This window comes from Callithrix jacchus, chromosome 19 (assembly GCF_049354715.1).
Source record: "Callithrix jacchus isolate 240 chromosome 19, calJac240_pri, whole genome shotgun sequence".
Classification (NCBI taxonomy): Eukaryota; Metazoa; Chordata; class Mammalia; order Primates; family Cebidae; genus Callithrix; species Callithrix jacchus.
In genome coordinates, this window is record NC_133520.1 from 42,909,946 (window position 1) to 42,928,415 (window position 18,470).

At 37.5% G+C, this 18,470-nt stretch overlaps 1 protein-coding gene across 23 annotated transcripts in view; it reads left to right on the forward strand.

Moving 5' to 3' along the window:
* CEP170 (centrosomal protein 170) overlaps window positions 1-18,470 on the forward strand; it is a 137,218-nt gene that overhangs the window by 28,994 nt on the left and 89,754 nt on the right. For all 23 annotated transcript variants that reach the window (XM_078357202.1, XM_078357204.1, XM_078357205.1 and 20 more), the window contains 2 exons: window positions 1,568-1,713; window positions 10,841-10,930. In XM_078357202.1, the coding sequence (XP_078213328.1) occupies window positions 1,609-1,713; window positions 10,841-10,930 (195 nt within the window). In that variant the 5' untranslated portion in view covers window positions 1,568-1,608. The remainder of the gene's footprint in view (window positions 1-1,567; window positions 1,714-10,840; window positions 10,931-18,470) is intronic.

The window sequence follows — 18,470 nt, forward strand, 5'->3', positions numbered from 1 at the left end:
TTTGATGTAGTATCAAAGAAAACTATCTACAATTATTTGAAAAGCTTGTTAAAATACCTCTCCCTTATCTACCTATTTATCTGTCTGAAGCCAGGTTTTCTTTACATATTGCAAGTTAAGCAGTATATGGCAATGGATTAAATTCAAAGCTGATATTAGGGTTTTTCATTTTGTTTTTTAAGGTAGACATTAAAGAAATTTGTGTTACGCACGCTCTGAATGAAGAAACTACCTAAACAGGCTTTGTGTGAGCAGCAAGACTGTTTATTTACCTGGGTGCAAGTGGGCTGAGTCCGAAAAGTGAATCAGTGGAGGGCAGTGAGATAGTGGTTGGTTTTATAGATTTGGGGTAGGCAGTGGAAAGTTACAGAAGTTACAGTTCAGGGTGGTTTTTGCAAACACGGGGATGATGCTGGGGTAGTGTCACAAGGTCTAAAGTCCAGTGTCACAAAGTTGGCTTATCAGTTAAGCCAGAGCAATGGTAGAATGTTGAAAGTTTGGTTAATTGGGTACACAGGAGCTAGCTATTCTTCTTTTGTTCTTTTTGTGGGGGTTTGTGTGTGTGTGTCACAAGGTCTAATATCCAGTGTCATAAGGTTGGCTTATCAGTTAAGGCAGGAATGGTTGAGGCAGGAACAATGGCAGAGCTAGCCTTTCTTTGTTCTTCAGACTTTCTGGCTCTGGGATGCCATCCTGAGGTGTACGTGCAGGTCACGGGGGTCGCCAGGGCTCAACTAGGGTATGGCCTATGGTGAAGACAGTTCAAAGAACCTTGCAATTTGTAGAATGTAAAATAGTGCTACTCTTCTCACTTATTTTTGTTTCAGAAAGTATGGTTACTTTGTCATAGAAATGTTAGTAATTCTTAAATGAAATTCAGTTATTGTTATTTTAAATGAATTCATAAATACCAGTTTGATTTCTAATATGTAAACTATATACTTATGTATATGTATTACCCATGTAAACAAATGCTCTTTGGAGTTCGTTTTTTAAAGAGCATAAAAGGGTTTAAGAACAAAATGTTTCAGAATTGCTCTAGGAAGATGTGTTAAGAAAATAAAGTACACATGAGGAAAAAGAAATTGAAATTGCATTCTGTGGTTTACACTTGGTAGACAAAGGAGCAGTTTATTTGGTCTCCATAGTTCTTAATCAGATATCATATATACTCATTGAATTCATTGTATCTAAGACATTTATTGGTGCAGTATTGCTCTTTTTTTAATGCTAACTTGATGCTAACGTGAGCATTATCTTGAGGATTATAGCATTTATAAACTTTGCTAAAAGGCTTCCAGAGGTACGAAAACTATAAAAGCTTACTAGCTGAGCACCTACTTATTACCTTAGCCTCTTCCTTTTTAATTGGACTCTTAGTGGAGTCTGTGGGCTTACTTAACTGATGAGACTTTAGTATATATGTCATTTCCTGGGACCTGTGGACGGTCCATTTAGTCAAATATAAATACTGATGAATGCAATTCTGTTAGGACTTCAGGGTTTGGTGAATAGCCACTAAAGCTAAAAATAAATGAATGTATTTTTTTTTCATGTTTCTCTTCAGGATGACGTAGCTTTGCCAGAGACTTAGAAGCTAAGCAGAAAATGAGCTTAACATCCTGGTTTTTGGTGAGCAGTGGAGGCACTCGCCACAGGCTGCCACGAGAAATGATTTTTGTTGGAAGAGATGACTGTGAGCTCATGTTGCAGGTAATTGTGTCAGCCTTATCTACATGTGTTTATTCAAAACTTGAAATTAGTATAACATTTTTTTCTGCTCCTTTAGAAAACAGTTCTGTTTGGATTTGAACTTTTTCTCCTATTGGCTCCATCCATTGTTCGAATTAATTTTTTGCCCTTTGAATCATCTAAAGAAAGTTCCAAGTCTTGAGGCTTATGTTTTGAAAAATAAGTTCTTAGACTAAGGAATTTTATAAGTAAGTAGAAAGTTTCACACTATACACTTTTAAAATGAGACATTGCAAACGTTCATAAAATCAGCATAGCATGAAATACAACTGAATTTTGATTGTTGATACTTCAGTGATAATGGAAGTTAGTTTCATCACTTAGAGATGTTCATTATGATGCCTGCCAGGAGTTCAAACACAAGCAAACCTTGTTTACAGTTTTTAAAAGTAAATTTTATTATGTATTTTTAAGGTACGCAATGTGATGTTATATGATACATACAAATGGTATAAAAGTTACTGTAATGAGGCAAATTAACATATTCATCTCACATAGGTACCCACTTTTTGTGTGACAAGAGCAGCTAAAATCTGTCCACTTAGCATGAATGCCATATGTAGTACAATTTTATTACCTGTAGTCCTCATGTTCTACTTCAATCTCTAGACTTGTTCATCCCACATATTTGCTACTTTGTATACTCTCACCTACATCTCTCCATTTCCTTTCCCTCAACTACTTTTTATTCTGTATCTCTGCATATTTGATATTTTCTTTTTAGGTTGCACATACAAATGAAATCATACACTATTTTTCTTTCTGGCTTCTTTCACTTGACATAGTGTCCTCCAGGATCATTCATAGTGTGGCAGATAGCAAGATCTCATTCTCTTTTAGAGCTGAATAATATTCCATTGTATACATACATCACAGTTTTCTTAATCTGTTCATCCATTAATGGACACTTAGGTTGTTTCCGTATCATTGCTATTGTGAATAATGTTGCAATGAACACGGGAGTGCAGGTATCTTTATGAGGTAGTGATTGCATTTCATTTGGGTACATGCCAAGAAGAGGGATTGCTTGGTTGTATGGTGGTTCTATTTTTAATTTATTTCAGAATCTCCATATTATTTTCCATAAAGGTTATACCAATCTGCATTCCTATCTATGGTATACAAGATGTATGCCCTTGCCAACATTTGTTGTCTTTTGATTTTTTGGTAATAGCCATCCTCTTGGGTGTGAGGTGGTATCTCACCGTGGTCTGGATTTGCATTTTCCTGATGATTAATAGCATTGACCACCATTTCATATACCTGCTGGCCATGTTTATGTCTTCTTTGGAGAAATGTCTATTCAGGTCTTTGAAACGGGCTATTTGTTTTCCCCTGTTGAGTTGTATAAGCTCTTTATACTGAGTCCTTATCAGCTATCTCGTTTGCAGATACTTTTGCCCCCAGTTTGTAGGCATTTCCTTTGCTGTGCAGAAGCTTCTTTGTTGGATGTAGTTCCATTTATTTATTGATTTTTGCTTTTATGGCCTGCACTTGGTGTGATGTCTAAAACATCATTGACAAGGCCAACGTCCAGGAACTTTTTCTTTGTGTTCTTCCTAGGAGTTTTATAGTTTCTGTTACTATATTTAGGTGAGAAAAGATTTTTTTGGTTGTGTAGTTTGGAAAAATAAGGGAGTTTGGCTAAATTTGATAAAATTTAAAAATGGCAAAACAATCTTTTTTTTTTTTTGAGACGGAGTTTCGCCCTTATTACCCAGGCTGGAGTGCAACGGCGCAATCTCGGCTCACCACAACCTCCGCCTCCTGGGTTCAGGCGATTCTCCCGCCTCAGCCTCCTGAGTAGCTGGGATTACAGGCACGCGCCACCATGCTCAGCTAATTTTTTGTATTTTTAGTAGAGATGGGGTTTCACCATGTGACCAGGATGGTCTCGATCTCTTGACCTCGTGATCCACCCACCTCGGCCTCCCAAAGTGCTGGGATTACAGGCTTGAGCCATGGCACCCAGCCCCAAAACAATCTGCAAGTCTTGAGAAAGAACAACAAAGTTGGAGAAGTTGCACTTCCCAATTTTAAAACTTAATAGAAAGCTAGTGGTACTGGCATAAGGGTACACATAGATCAAAGGAATAGAATGAAGACAGCGGAAATAAACGCATGCATCTATGGCTGCTGCGAATTGAATTGTGCCTCCCCAAAAAGATATGTCAGTATACTTTCTATCATATCTGTGAATGTGACCTTATTTGGAAATATGGTCTTTGAATATATAATGAAATTTATATGGAAGTATTAGGTTCGGCCCCAATTCCATATGATTTGTGTCCTTATAATAAGAGGAAAAGAACAGACACAGAGGGAAGTTAGCCATGTGAAGATAGAGGCAGACATTAGTGTTATGCTAACACCGGAAACTAGAAGAGTCAAATAAAGATCCCCACCTCAAGGCTTCCGAGTGATGAGGCCCTGCCAGCGCCTTGACTTTGAAGTCTGTCTTCCAGGAGTGTGAGAGAATAAACTTCTGTGGCTTTAAGCCATCTTGTATGTTACTTTGTCATGGCAGCCCTAGGAAACTGCTACAAATTGCAGTTGATTTTTGACAGTGGTGCCAAGTTCATTCAGTAGAGGAAAGAAAAGTCTCTTCAACTGATAGGGCTGGGACAATTGGATTTCCTTATGCAACAGAATGAAATTGTGCCCCTATGTGACACCATATTAAAAAAAACTCAAAATGGATCATTGAGCTATACATAAGAGCTAAGTATCCATCAGCAGAAGAATGGATAAAATGCAGTATATACATACAGTGGAATATTATTCGGCCATAAAAAGGAATGAAGTTCTAATGTATGCTACAACATGAATTAATCTGGAAAACATTATCCTAAGTGAAATAAGCCAGAAACAAAGGATAAATGTTATATGTAAATCCAAGCATGTCCTTTTTATTAATGCTGTATAGATTGATTGATTCATTGAAACAGAGTCTCACTGTCACCCATGCAAGAGTGCAGTGGTGTGATCAGAGCTCACTGCAGCCTCTACTTCCTTGGCTCAAGCGGTCCTCTCACCTCAGCCTCCTGGATAGCCTACAGGTGCATGCCACCATGCCTAGCTGATTTTTTTTTTTTTTTTTTTAGAGATAGATTTCACCTTGTTGCCCAGGCTTGTCTCAGACTCATGGGCTTAAGCAGTCCACCTGCCTCAGCCTCCCAAACTGTTGGGATTACAGGCATGAGAACTACCATGCCCAACCTATGCTTTGTTTTCTTTTTTTTTGAGACAGAGTTTCGCTCTTGTCATCCAGGCTGGAGTGCAATGGTGTGATCTTGGCTCACCGCAACCTCCGCCTCCTGGGTTCAGGCAATTCTCCTGCCTCAGCCTCCTGAGTAGCTGGGATTACAGGCATGCGCCACCATGCCCAGCTAATTTTTTGTATTTTTAGTAGAGACGGGTTTCACCATGTTGACCAGGATAAAGTTGATGAGGAAACTGCATGATCAGACAATAAAAAATAACTTAAACCTTTTCCTCAGGCTCTACTTCTGAAAAACTGTTGTTCTTTATCTAATAGCAGCCTACTGCTTTTAAGTACTGTCCTAGACCCAGTGTATTCTTGGAAATACAGTCCATAGGACTACATTGGCCTGCTGGTCATCTGGTGGTCTGAATTGATGCTATAAATTATTTTGATGTTTTCTCAAGTTTCTGGTTTTATCTCAGAGCCAGAATTGTTTGTTTGTTTGTTTGGGTTCTGTTTTTTAAAACTACTCAGTTTGTTGGTTTCTTAAAATTAGTCTGACCTTTGTAACCTCAATACTTCTGCTATTTTATTATCTTAGAAAACATCTCTACCTCATTCTTTATGAATTGAGATTAGTCAAATGGCATATGCTATTTCTTTTCTAGCAAACCTTTATTAAGCATCTGCCATGTGCCAGGTTCTCTGCCAGATGCTGGGGATCAATGTATATACAGATAGGGTCTGTGTATCCTTAAGGGTTTAGAGTCTGGTAGAAAGAGACATACATGTAAACATGTAGGTATAAATAGCATGACCCAGGACAGTGATGGGAGTTCGTGTAGGGTACACTGGGTGCACAAAAGAGAGATTGGTGACTTCTGCCTGTGGAGGAATGTGGGGATGAGAAATTCAGAAAGACTTCAGTCTTAGAAGATGGAAGGCTAAGAGTGTGGTTGAGGACATGATTTTGAAGATAGCATGGCATTTATCTGTTTAGGTAATTTAAATTGTTGTAGTTTATCTATAGAATGTGAAGGCAAACATTTTGAGAGATTAGGACTTGGCGGCTAGAAAAGGCCAGATCTTGGAGGGCCTTGGGTGGTGTATTAAAAACTTTATATTTTTTCCCTTAGTAAGAGGACTCGGGAGTTTTTAAGGAGGGAAGTATTGCCTTGACTTGTTCTAAGTCCAGCACCTATTCTTTAAACTAGTCCATATTATTGCCAAGGAATTGGAAACTGGAATCTGTAAAAGGAGTTAGGAGATTATAGAAGGTGGAGTTCTAAAGAAGAGAGAGTATCATTTGAAATGAATAAAAGAAGCCAAGAGTAGGAGAGATAAGAGGTAGGATGTGCCTTCTAGTTATATATGAATGAAAGAGAGGAAAAGTATCTAAAATCTGGAGTTTCTGGCAATAGGTGGAATTGAGGAAACAGGTGAAATTGAGGTAAGAAGGTATACTTTGGGAGAATAAGATGATGGGTTTGACATTTCTAAGAGATACCTTGATTGAGATATTCAACAGAAAGCTAGAAACAAATAACATAATATTGAGGAGAAGAGTCTGAGCAAAAGGTAGAGGTTTGGCAGGTGTGAGCCTAGAGGGGATAATTGAAGCCAACAGGATCTTAGTTATATAGAGAGGGAAATAAAGTCCGGGAGAAAGGGTATAGTTGCTTAGGAGAACAAGTAGGACCAGAATATTCGCTGTTTTGCTGCTGTCAAAGTGCCAAAGTACTATGCCAGTGAACTATTATAAGTAAATGAGAGAGCTTAGAGAATGAGGGAATATAGTCAAAGAGACTATTATGGTTGAGATTCCAGAGGTCGAATCAGTTTCACCTGGTAAAGGCTATCAGTGGGAGTGATAATACCAAATGTGGTAGGGATTTGGATTGTGGGAGTTGAGAATGTTAGGTTTTTATACAGTTCATCCATGTGGACATTTAAAATCAGTCTTGGTGAGATAGTGGTTTTAATGAAAAAGGACCTCAAATCTTCAAAACGTTTAAGTTAGAGTGACCCCAAATGATTGCAGCATCTGAGGAGACCTTGTGTGTTTGTGCAATGAATACATACAGAATTGGTAATAAAAGCTTCAAAACAGTAAAGGGTTATTCATTGAAGGGGAAAGTAATAGTCTAAAAGCCGCAAGAGTAAACTGGAGGGATTCAGACTCCAGTTTTGAATTCAACAGGATGTTGGCTTTAGGAGATGACTAGCATCTTCTTTAAGGGAATGCAATGGAATTAGTGTTTTCTTGGGGGTAAAGCCGGCAGATTTCAGTTAAAGAAAGAAAGGAGGAGGTAACAATCCATGAAAAGCTAGAAAACCAAAGAGTTTGAAGTAAAATGGATTCTTGAGTGTAGTGCACAACCTTGGGAAGAGTCTCTATCGGAAGTAAAAATCAGATGGAGGAGGCATAGACTCGAAAAACACTGAAAAACAAGCTCATCCAACCTGGGGCTCAGGACAGCTTTGATGCGGCCCAACACAAATTCATAACCTTGCCTAAAATATTATTAGATTTTGGGAAATATTTTTTTTCAGTTCATCACCTATTGTTAATGTATTTATGTGTGGCCCAAGACAATTCTTCTTCCAATGTGTCACAGGGAAACCAAAATATTGGACACCCCTGCTATAAAAGGACAGGGACTATAATCTTTCATTCTTTCCAGGAGTTTAAGTAACAGGAATAAAGGGCTTGGTCGAAATTGCCTGTCTTTGCAGTTTTAAGCTCAGATCAGCTAAGGTTTTTCCATTAGTATCAGAAATGTGATTAAGTTAGCAGTCTTTGCTAGGATTTAAATTATATATTTCTGAGAGACTTTTATTAAATTGTCATTGAAATATTTAAATGGGTTGTGAATTTCAATTCGTCATACACCTTCTGGTTCAGTTTAATCTAGAGGAAATGTGAATTTGATTATGTACAAATGAAAACAGATTAATGCTTAAGTGGTTAGATATCCATTACGTATTCTTCCTGTTTTCCTTGACCCAGTCATAGATATATCATGTTCAGTAATCTCAGTCTTCTGCTTAATTCCTGCAATGGGTGCTGAAACACATTGTTATTTTATGTCTATGTCATAATAACTAAAAACATAGGAATTTTTTAAATTGGCTGCTTTCCTAAAAAAATAGTTACACAAATGGGATTGTCTCATTCTGTGAGTACTAAACGGATACTCTTTGCCTTGAGTTCCTGACTACTCTTCTTGAAAAGTTGTTACTCTCTTTCTTAAACAAACAAACGATGTATTCTTGTGATCCCACATAACAGGCCCCTCCGCACTCCTAGTGTCCCCACAGTTGGAATGGCATCTCACTAGAGTCAGTGGACTCTATTGTTCTCTTATGTCTTCAGTGTGCTCTGTCTTTTGCTGTAGGTGTTTATGTACCATCCATATTCACCAGGAGCAATTGGAGGGCAGGGTACATTGTAGATTAAGGATATTCCAGATATTCCAGATTTCAAACAAGTTGTAGACTTAGTGAAGCAGCCTATCAATTACTTCCTCCCCAAATCATTTTTTCTCAATATCCCTGATCTGTGTTTATCACACTCCTTCGAAAGAGTATCAATTACTTCCTCCCCAAATCATTTTTTTCTCAATATCCCTGATCTGTGTTTATCACACTCTGGCTCCATGAGCAGCCATTCAACTTCTTTATTCCTATACCTAATGGTAACCTTTCACTTTACTTTGGAATTTGCCTCTTCTCAACTCTAATTTAGATTTTTCTCCCTTGAATTTCAGTCCATTGTCCAAAGGATTTCTGCCCTTTTTCTGTGTACTCTTTTCCTCAGAGAGAGGTTATCTGTCAGGGTCCATTCAGTATTTATTGAGAGCCTACATGTAGTTAAAATCTCACTTACAACATGTAGAGGTTTAGCCTTAGACTAGATCAACTTGATAGATCGACAATATGGTGAAATTATTTTGCTGAGTGGTGCTGTGTTGCTTCTTACCAACTTAAGAACTGAATTTTAAGTAATTTTAATTAATTAATGAATTTAATTAATGAAACTTTCATTAGTTTAATCAGAAGAACAAAACATTAAAACAATGAAAAAAATGAATTTTAAACAATGTTTAGATTTAATGCAGGAGTTTCTTTCAATCTCAAGTTGGCCCACACTCAAGTCTCCAGCAATTAATCACTTCACCTTTGATTCTTTGTTGTCCTACCAGTGGCTGTTTCTAGCAGTGGCATTTGCTCATGGCAAGCTGTGATTCTCTCTGTGTTTGCTTCTCTCTCTACTTTTCAGGGTGGCAGTTTGCCTTGTGACCTCAAGTTGCTGATAAAACTAAGATGGGTTTTTGGATTTCGGTTTGTTAACACTTTTCTTATTATGAAGATGGGAATGATGACTTCCAAATTCTTTCCATGTTGGACCAGAAGCTGGAAGTCATGTCTGTTCCCCAGTTTTGATGCTTCCTTTGCGTTTAGTATACCAGGGTTCATACAGTAAGTAACCCTGTAATACGTGGTGATCAAGTTCAGATTCATTGGTTCAAGACTGTTTCTTCTGTGACTATAATGATATTTCCTTTTAATACCAATTCCTTTTAATACCAGGCTTATGGTTATTCTTTCAGGTGCTTCTGTCTGCAGATAATTCACTAAGCTCTGGAGAGAGAGAGAGAGAGAGAGAGAGAGCGCACGAGCGCTTTAAAAGAAACTTAAAAGCAATTTTCAAAAACTACAGTTTGCTATTAAAATACCTTTTGTGGCTTCCAGTCCCTTTCCCTCTTAGAGCTGTCCCATGCATTCCAGTTCTAGAACCCATATTTTAAGTGAAGATAGTTTTGTTCCGAAACATATTATATTGTGTACCTTTCCTCTAAATCTTTGGACTCTTTAAATAGTTTATGCTCATTTTTAGTTTTGAAAGAAGAAAATCCTACAAGGTAAATGTTACTTAACAATAAGATCTATAAAGCATTGTAAAATTAAAATGATAATTCACAGCCGGGCGCGGTGGCTCAAGCCTGTAATCCCAGCACTTTGGGAGGCCGAGGCGGGTAGATCACAAGGTCAAGAGATCGAGACCATCCTGGTCAACATGGTGAAACCCCGTCTCTACTAAAGATACAAAAAATTAGCTGGGCATGGTGGCGCGTGCCTGTAATCCCAGCTACTCAGGAGGCTGAGGCAGGAGCATTGCCTGAACCCAGGAGGTGGAGGTTGCAGTGAGCCAAGATCGCGCCATTGCACTCCAGCCTGGGTAACAAGAGAGAAACTCCGTCTCAAAAAAAAAAAAAAATTATAATCCACTCGATTTCTCTAATACAATTTTAAATTTAAAAATTTAAGCTAAGGCTGGGTGTGGTGGCTCATGCCTGTAATCCCAGCACTTTGGGAAGCTGAGGTGGGCGGATCACGAGGTCAGGAGTTCAAGACCAGCCTGGCCAATGTGGTGAAACCCATCTCTACTAAAAATACAAAAAATTAGCCAGGAGTGGTGTTGCACACCTGTAGTCTCAGCCACTTAGGAGGCTGAGACAGAAGAATCCCCTGAACCCAGGAGATGGAGGTTGCAGTGAACCGAGATCATGCCACTGCACTCCAGCCTGGGTGATATAGTGAGACTCTGTCTCAAAAAACAACAACAAAAAAAATTGATACATTTAGCAAAGTCAGCTGATATAAATTCTCAACAGTAGAACTTTAAAATTTGACTGCTTTCCTCTTTGGGGAGTAATGCTAAATTTTTGTTGTATAGTAGCACTATTTTAATCTCACTTAATCCAAATTTACTTTAATATTTCCTTGTGTTTACTGTCTTATTAATATTAGGTATCTAGTTAAAATGTGTTTGATATTTATTCTAGTATTTTTGTATTAACTTAAAAAAATTCCTTTCAGTCTCGTAGTGTGGATAAGCAACATGCTGTGATCAACTATGATGCCTCTACGGATGAACATTTAGTGAAAGATTTGGGCAGCCTAAATGGAGTAAGTTCAGAGTTTATTTTTTTGTCTTGTTTGAACATTTGTTTAATATAGTTTTTAATTTTTTTAAAAATCAGCTTACATTTTCTAGCTATATTTCCTTTTTATTTAATTTGTATTTTACTTTTAAATGCTTATTAGGTACATAGGACTTTGGGAACCATCCACTAAAATAGGAAACTAGCCCATATTTCAACAAAGAAACTGCAGAAGCAGTACATACGTGGGAATCCAGAAAGTGGTTGTCATTGTCTGTGATGGCTACAAAAGACTTCTTTAAGGATTTGAAATCTAAGCTTGACTTCACTCTATGGCTGGAATTTATATGACGGAAAACAGTAAAAATTCATGGCAATAAGAATGCAAAAAAGTACTTTCAGGGACAGAGAAGTAATGGTTAACTTTAGAAAATAAAAATGGAGCCTAGTGCAGTGGCTCATGCATGTAATCCTAGCACTTTGTGAGGCTGAGGCAGGTGGGTCACATGAGGTCATGAGTTCAAGACCAGCCTGGCCAACATGGTGAAACCCCATCTCTGCTAAAAATATAAAAATTAGCCGAGCTGGTGCTCATACCTGTAGTTCCAGCTACTCAGTAGGCTGAGGCAGGAGAATCACTTGAACCTGGGAGGCAGAGGTTGCAGTGAGCCAAGAATGCACCATTGCACTCCAGCCTAGGCGACAGAGCGAGACTGTGTCTCAAAAAAAAAGAATGGAAAGATGGCAGATGGAAAGATGGCAGATGGAAAGATGGAAAGGTACCAGAGAGTAGACAACTTTCTCTGCTACGTTAAAAAAGGTAAAACACAACCATTTGCCTTAACAAGTATAGTACATTATCTAAATGCCAGTGTTCATTATTCTTGGAATTCATACTTTGAATATATTTTTCTATAACTGCTGTGAATTTTTTCTTATTTCTTCATTTGGTCTTTCTACATTTGGCATAATATAAGTAGCTACAAACTAAAAAGAATGCTAAAGTTCTGAATTATTTATCTTATTTCAGTTTTTTCATTTTCTTACGGTTCTCGTAACACAAGCAAGTACAGTGTTGTTCATATCTGTGCTCTTGAAATTCTTAAAATGAATTTAACAGAAATAAGTGAATCCCAACTGCTCCAAACTAGTGATACTTTTCAAATATACATCAAACATTATATCTAAGAACATGCAGACATTTGGCAAATATGGAAATATATATATTTTTTTGATTACCAATTCTGAACTGGCCTGCTACTGAAGGACTTTTATGTTTATTCTTTAAGTATAAATTTTTTGTAGGCATGTTTTCCTGTTGGTTTAATTCAAGCCTTTTTTTTTCTCAAAGCACATAGAATTAAGTCTGCATTCATGTTTGCCCTGCAAATCCTCACATTGGCATTACCCACCTTTCCAGACTGATGCTCCATCATTGCACATTCCCTTGCTCTTTTTCCAAAACAGTAGTCTTCCTGCTATACTGTCTCTTTCTTCAAATAATTTAGAATTTCTTCAGTCTACTGTTTCTCCCATCTCCTTGCCATTTATAAAAGTTTTACATATTTTTTAAAGTAAAGCTCAAATTCTACTTCTCTTTGAAGGGATGAAAGAGAGGCCCATTTAGGAATTTAAACCTGCTGATGTTAACATGTTGAAAGGATTGAAATAAACAGAGATGGGAAAGTAGATAGAAACTATTGTAACATTAGGCATGAATGTTAACAATTTTGCTTTTCAATTCCTGTTTGCTAGAATTTCTCTCTTCCTTCTCCACACTCATAAGCCTTCCTGCGCTTTATCAGCCTGGTATTAAATCTACTTTTACAACTCTGTAGCTATGCTGAATTTTGAACTCTTGAATAAGTTCATGTGCCTTCTGATTCTGTGACCACGGTGCCTAGCAGAGGGCTCTGCACAGTCCATGAACCCTGGACTTTTTTGAGTGGAACTGAATTAATTTTCTACTTGAAGAATTTATAGTGAAAAATTTTAACTTCTATATGTGGAATATTTTAACAATGTTATATTGTCTTTAAGTCTAGAAAGTTTTATCATGACAACAGATTAACAGTGGTAGTCTGTATATCTTTACATTATCATTTTGGAAAATTACATCAGCATTTTAGTCTTTTGAAAGACTATGATCAAATATGAAAATTATTTGTTGGTTCCAAAAAGAATCAGGTGAAATATGAATGATGTCTCTCTAGGTTGGTCTTTCTTATAATTTGATTATACTGAATAATATGATGAAAGATCCTAACTCACAGAGAGAAACATCTGCATTTTGAACTTGAAATCAGGCCCTGGATTTGTAACCTGGGACAAATCACTTAATCTCTCTGAAATTCAGTTTGCTCGCATATACTGTCTCGCAAAGTGTGTGAACATGTAATGAGGTGAAGTTTATAAAGTAAAGATCAGTGTAGAATCTTGCTTTAGCAATTAAATAATGAAAGGATCATTCCTGCTCTGTATGAGGATTAAATGTAACAGTACATATGAGTGTGCGCTTAGTATAGAACTTTAAAGCATTACATAAATGATAGACAGCCTAAGAAACATGCCACAAAGCTCTTTAGTAGCCAGAAAAATGTCAAAAACTACCAACCGTCATGCACTGTAGGCATAAGAGAACTCGTAGACTGGTATTCACAGCCTGTCTACTCCTATGATCCATATTATTCTAGACCTTTAAGCATCAGGTTGAAAGCAGTCATTTTGGAGGTAGGGGGACACTGTAGTAGTTATGAGCCCAGCTTTGATGTCACCTTGGACAAGTTACCGAAGTTCTCTATTCCTCATCTTTTGAGAAATAGAAATAATAAAATGGTACTCACAGGTTGTGTAAATGTGTTGTATGTGTTGTGAAGATATAAATAAGCTAATAATTTTAAGCACAACAGTACATAGTAAGCATTCTATAAATGTAAGTTATTTTTATTATGATAAGAAAAGCAGCAAAGGCAAGTTTAGCACTCTGTAGCCTACATACTTTTCAAAGAATTCACTAACTGTTTAGAAAAATCACTTAAATGCAACTTAAAAATGATTATTTCTACTCCTGTCTTCTTTCACCCTACCCCAGAATACACTCCCAAGGGACCTAGAGCTACAGTTTATGGAATTGCCACCAGAAATGAGGTTGTTGTGCCTGAGAAGGCTGCAATTGGCTTTGTTGCTGATATTTTAATGGTCCATTTCCCTGCAAGCCCATTGAAGGTTCTCTTTCCTTGGGAACCCATTTGCCTTCAGTTCCTCCTGCCTCCTCCACTAGAGCACTTGCCCCTCTGGTAGCCACCATGGCCTCTGCCCCACCACTTCTGTGCCATTCCAACCCTGTCATTTGCTACTGGACTGCCCCAGCAGCAATCTGTGTTCCAGCTACACTGTGTCCCCTTTGCACACTAGAGTTCCTGCCAGTATCAGACCTGTGTGGCATCGAGTAGAGAATGGTCATCTCTAAAGGTTGAAAGGAAAGGTTAGGGAAGGAGAGGAGGCTTTTGTAGCTGGCAGAGAGATTGAGGTGATTGTGCTCTGTTCACTTTCCCGGATCATCGATATAATGTTTGCTGGCTATATGACTTTATGCTATCAATTATGTCATTTAGTTGCATGTAAATTAAATAGGTATTTATCTAAGTTTGGTTTGCTTCTGTGGGGTTAGTGGTTTGAATGGAGTATTTGGGGAGCTGGTTTGGCTTGGGGACCTAATCTTTGTTGACGTGGAACACTCATAGGATTTGTAATTCAAAGACCTGAGTTCAAATCCCAACATTACCACTTCCGGACTCTGAGATCTTGATGATTACTTCATTCTCTTTGCCTCATTCTCCTCACTACCAGGTAGAGGTGTGATCAAATGGCACTGACAAAGAAACAAAACTTATTTTTTCCATATCTAAGTTATTACAATTTGATGTAGTTAAGTGATTTTCCTCTTGCTCTTCGAAATTTTCTCTTTTCCATTGGTAATTTTAGACCTTGAGAAGACTGTTTTCTCACAGATGTTTTCACTTGCATGTTTGTGAGCTAAAACTCTGCATCTGGCTCATATTTACTAAGCCTTTTTAGACTTTAGGGAATAGTTCAGTCGTAAATGGCAGCATGTTAAAATTATATATTTCTTGATCTCTGAAAATACCTACTACACATGTTCAACACACAACAGGTGCTTAATATTTATAAGAGAGTTAGGCAATCTTAAATGGATCTTCTAGGTCATCATAGGCCTTTTGAATAAATTTGGTGTTTTAGGTTATTAGACAGTTTCAAATAAAATTGGCTCAGAACTGTAGCACTTATCTTCAATACTGTATCTAGTTGTTGATCCTTTGCATACCAGACATCAGTAAATTAGCATTTTCTTTCATTCTTTTTCATCATTTTCCTCAGCTCTCTTGTTCTGTAATTACAATCATGCATCCCATAATGGCAGACCCCATATACCACAGTGCGCGCACAAGATTATAATGGAGTTGAAAAATTCCTATCTGTGTTACAATTGCATGCAATATTCAGTATAGTAACATGCTATATAGATTTGTAGCCTTTAGGAGCAGTGAGCTATACAATATAGCCCAGGTGTGTAGTAGGCTATACTATCTAGGTTTGTGTAAATACTGTACACTCTATAATGTTTGTACAGTGAAATAAATCGCTTAATGATTCATTTCTCAAAATGTTTCCCCATTGTTAAGCAAGGCATGACTGTATCCTCCATATACTTTGGTAAACTCAAAACATAAATTTTAAAACACTCTGAAATCTTCATCTTGGAACTGAACCTGAAGAGTTTATAAGTCTCCGAAGCCTTTGAATTTTCTTTGTATTACCATTTCAACCTTTCTGTAAAACATGTTGGAAGCTTGCGATTTAAGATTACTCGTAAATCATCCTAAGATATAATCTAGAGGTTTTTTTTTTGAGACCGAGTTTCGCTCTTGTTACCCAGGCTGGAGTGCAATAGCACGATCTCGGCTCACCGCAACCTCTGCCTCCTGGGATCAGGCAATTCTCCTGCCTCAGCCTCCTGAGTAGCTGGGATTACAGGCACGCGCCACCATGCCCAGCTAATTTTTTGTATTTTTAGTAGAGACAGGGTTTCACCATGTTGACCCAGGATGGTCTCGATCTCTTGACCTCATGATCCACCCGCCTCGGCCTCCCAAAGTGCTGGGATTACAGGCTTGAGCCACCGCGCCCGGCCTTAATCTAGAGTTTTAATGATATTCCACTATCTCCATATATATATGCTTATAACTAAGATTGTAACTTTTCCTAATATCTTTTGTAGACTTAAAACTGTTATTTTATGGCATATTACAAAGAGCTATTTATGCATAGACATTTGAGAGTATTATAACCTAATCCCTTTATGTATTTTACTGTAACTTCCTCACCACGGAAGGGCAGTCTTCTTAAATAAGCTATTATGGTCATCTTAAATGTAATAAAATAGAAGATGATAAAATGGAATTAAAAAGGAAAGAATAATGTAATTTTTTAAATTTCAATTTATCAAAGAAAAATTTGTTGGGTGTTTATTTGATGTCTACATAGGCAATGAAGCATAACCTTTGTTCTGTGTTCTATAAATCTAGCAAATTCTAGGCCTTTAACTCTTAGTATGCCAGGAAAGATAGTTATCACCATTTGCCATCTGTATCCAGTGTACCCTTTTTAAAAAGAACATACATTATATATATATTTAATACATGTATTTGTACAGATAATTGACAAAAGGAAGAATAAAAGAGTAATTAAAACAACTTGAAATTTCAATAAAAAATTAGACATGACAAACTCAAATTTTTATTCCATATTTTTCTGGTGTTTAAAGGTATATACTACCCAAAATGGGCAATGTTATTTGAGTGCAACTAACTACTCATCGGTTGACATGTATTCACCTGGAACATGTATCCATCTTATAAATGTTGATTCCAGATCTCAAGTAGTGTATATCTTTAGTTGGTTCTAGTGTATTATTTCTGGTTCTTGTTTTTGCATGGTCAAAACAGTGTTTTAAAAACTTTACCAGCTTATAATTTTGTTAAGAGGATGGCCATCTTTTCTTCCTCTGTAACCGCAAAACACTTGTTATTTTTAGATTTATAACACTTTTTTAAAAATGAGGCTGGCCTTGGTGACTTATGCCTGTAATCCCAGCACTTTGGGAGGCCAACACAGAGAATTGCTTGAGCCCAGGAATTCAAGACCAGCCTGGACAACATAGACCCTGTCTACAAAAAATTCCAAAATTAGCAGGGCATGGTGGCATGTGCCTCTAGTCCCAGCTACCAAGGAGGCTGAGGTGGGAAAATCACCTGAGCCTGGGAGGTCGAGGCTGCAGAATGAGATGTGGTCCATGCTACTCCATTCGATCCTGGGTGACAGAGCAAGACCCTGTCTTGAAATCACCAAAAACAAAACCCCAAATCATTCAGATTCTTTTTGAAAAATACTGCATGACTTTTTTTTTTTTTTGAGACGGAGTTTTGCTCTTGTTACCCAGGCTGGAGTGCAATGGCGCGATCTCGGCTCACCGCAACCTCCGCCTCCTGGGTTCAGGCAGTTCTTCTGCCTCAGCCTCCCGAGTAGCTGGGATTACAGGCATATGCCACCATGCCCAGCTAATTTTTTATATTTTTAGTAGAGACAGGGTTTCACTGTGTTGACCAGGATGGTCTTGATCTCTTGACCTCATGATCCACCTGCCTCGGCCTCCCAAAGTGCTGGGATTACAGGCTTGATGAAAATTTCTTTTTTCCATGGAAACATTCTTTCTCATTGATTCTTGCATTAGGAAAAAAAAAGGGTCTATGACTGTCTTCATCTGAAGACATGTAGTCTAATAATTTGCTTATGCTATCAGTTTTATCGTTATCATAGTCTAGAATGCCACTTTCTCTTGCATTTATCTTATAACTATGAAATCTCTTCCTGTTTTCTTCTCTTTGTCTTTGTGAATGTTAAATCAGAAATTCTGAATTTTCAGCTGTGCTCTTTAATAGGTGAAAAAAGAAACCCCGAAATGTATAAAGATTTTATCTCCAGATGTGTTTTATATCTTCTTGGCCACTGCAGTAAGATAACTAAAGAATGATGAGATAGTGATTTATTTCACTATTGCATCATGCTTCTAGGTCTGTGCTTTTCACAATAGCCAATAGCGATGTGTGCCTGTTGAGCACTTGAAATGTGGACTAGTGTAAATTTTAAAGACATAGTACAAAAAAAAAGAATGTAAAATATCTTGTTAGCTTTTATATTGATAATTTATTGAAATGGTACTATTTTGGATATGTTGGGTGAAATTTATAATATATTATTAAAACTAATTTCACCTCTATCTTGTTTCCTTTTTTATGTGCCCACTGGAAAATATAATTTAGACAGGCATGGTGGCTCATACCTGTAATCCCAGCAATTTGAGAGGTCAAAGTGGGCATATCATTTGAGCCCAGGAGTTTGAGATCAGCTTGGGCAACACAGGGAGAACCTGTCTCTTAAAAATAATACACAAAAGTTAGCTGGGCATGGTGGCATGCACCTGTAGT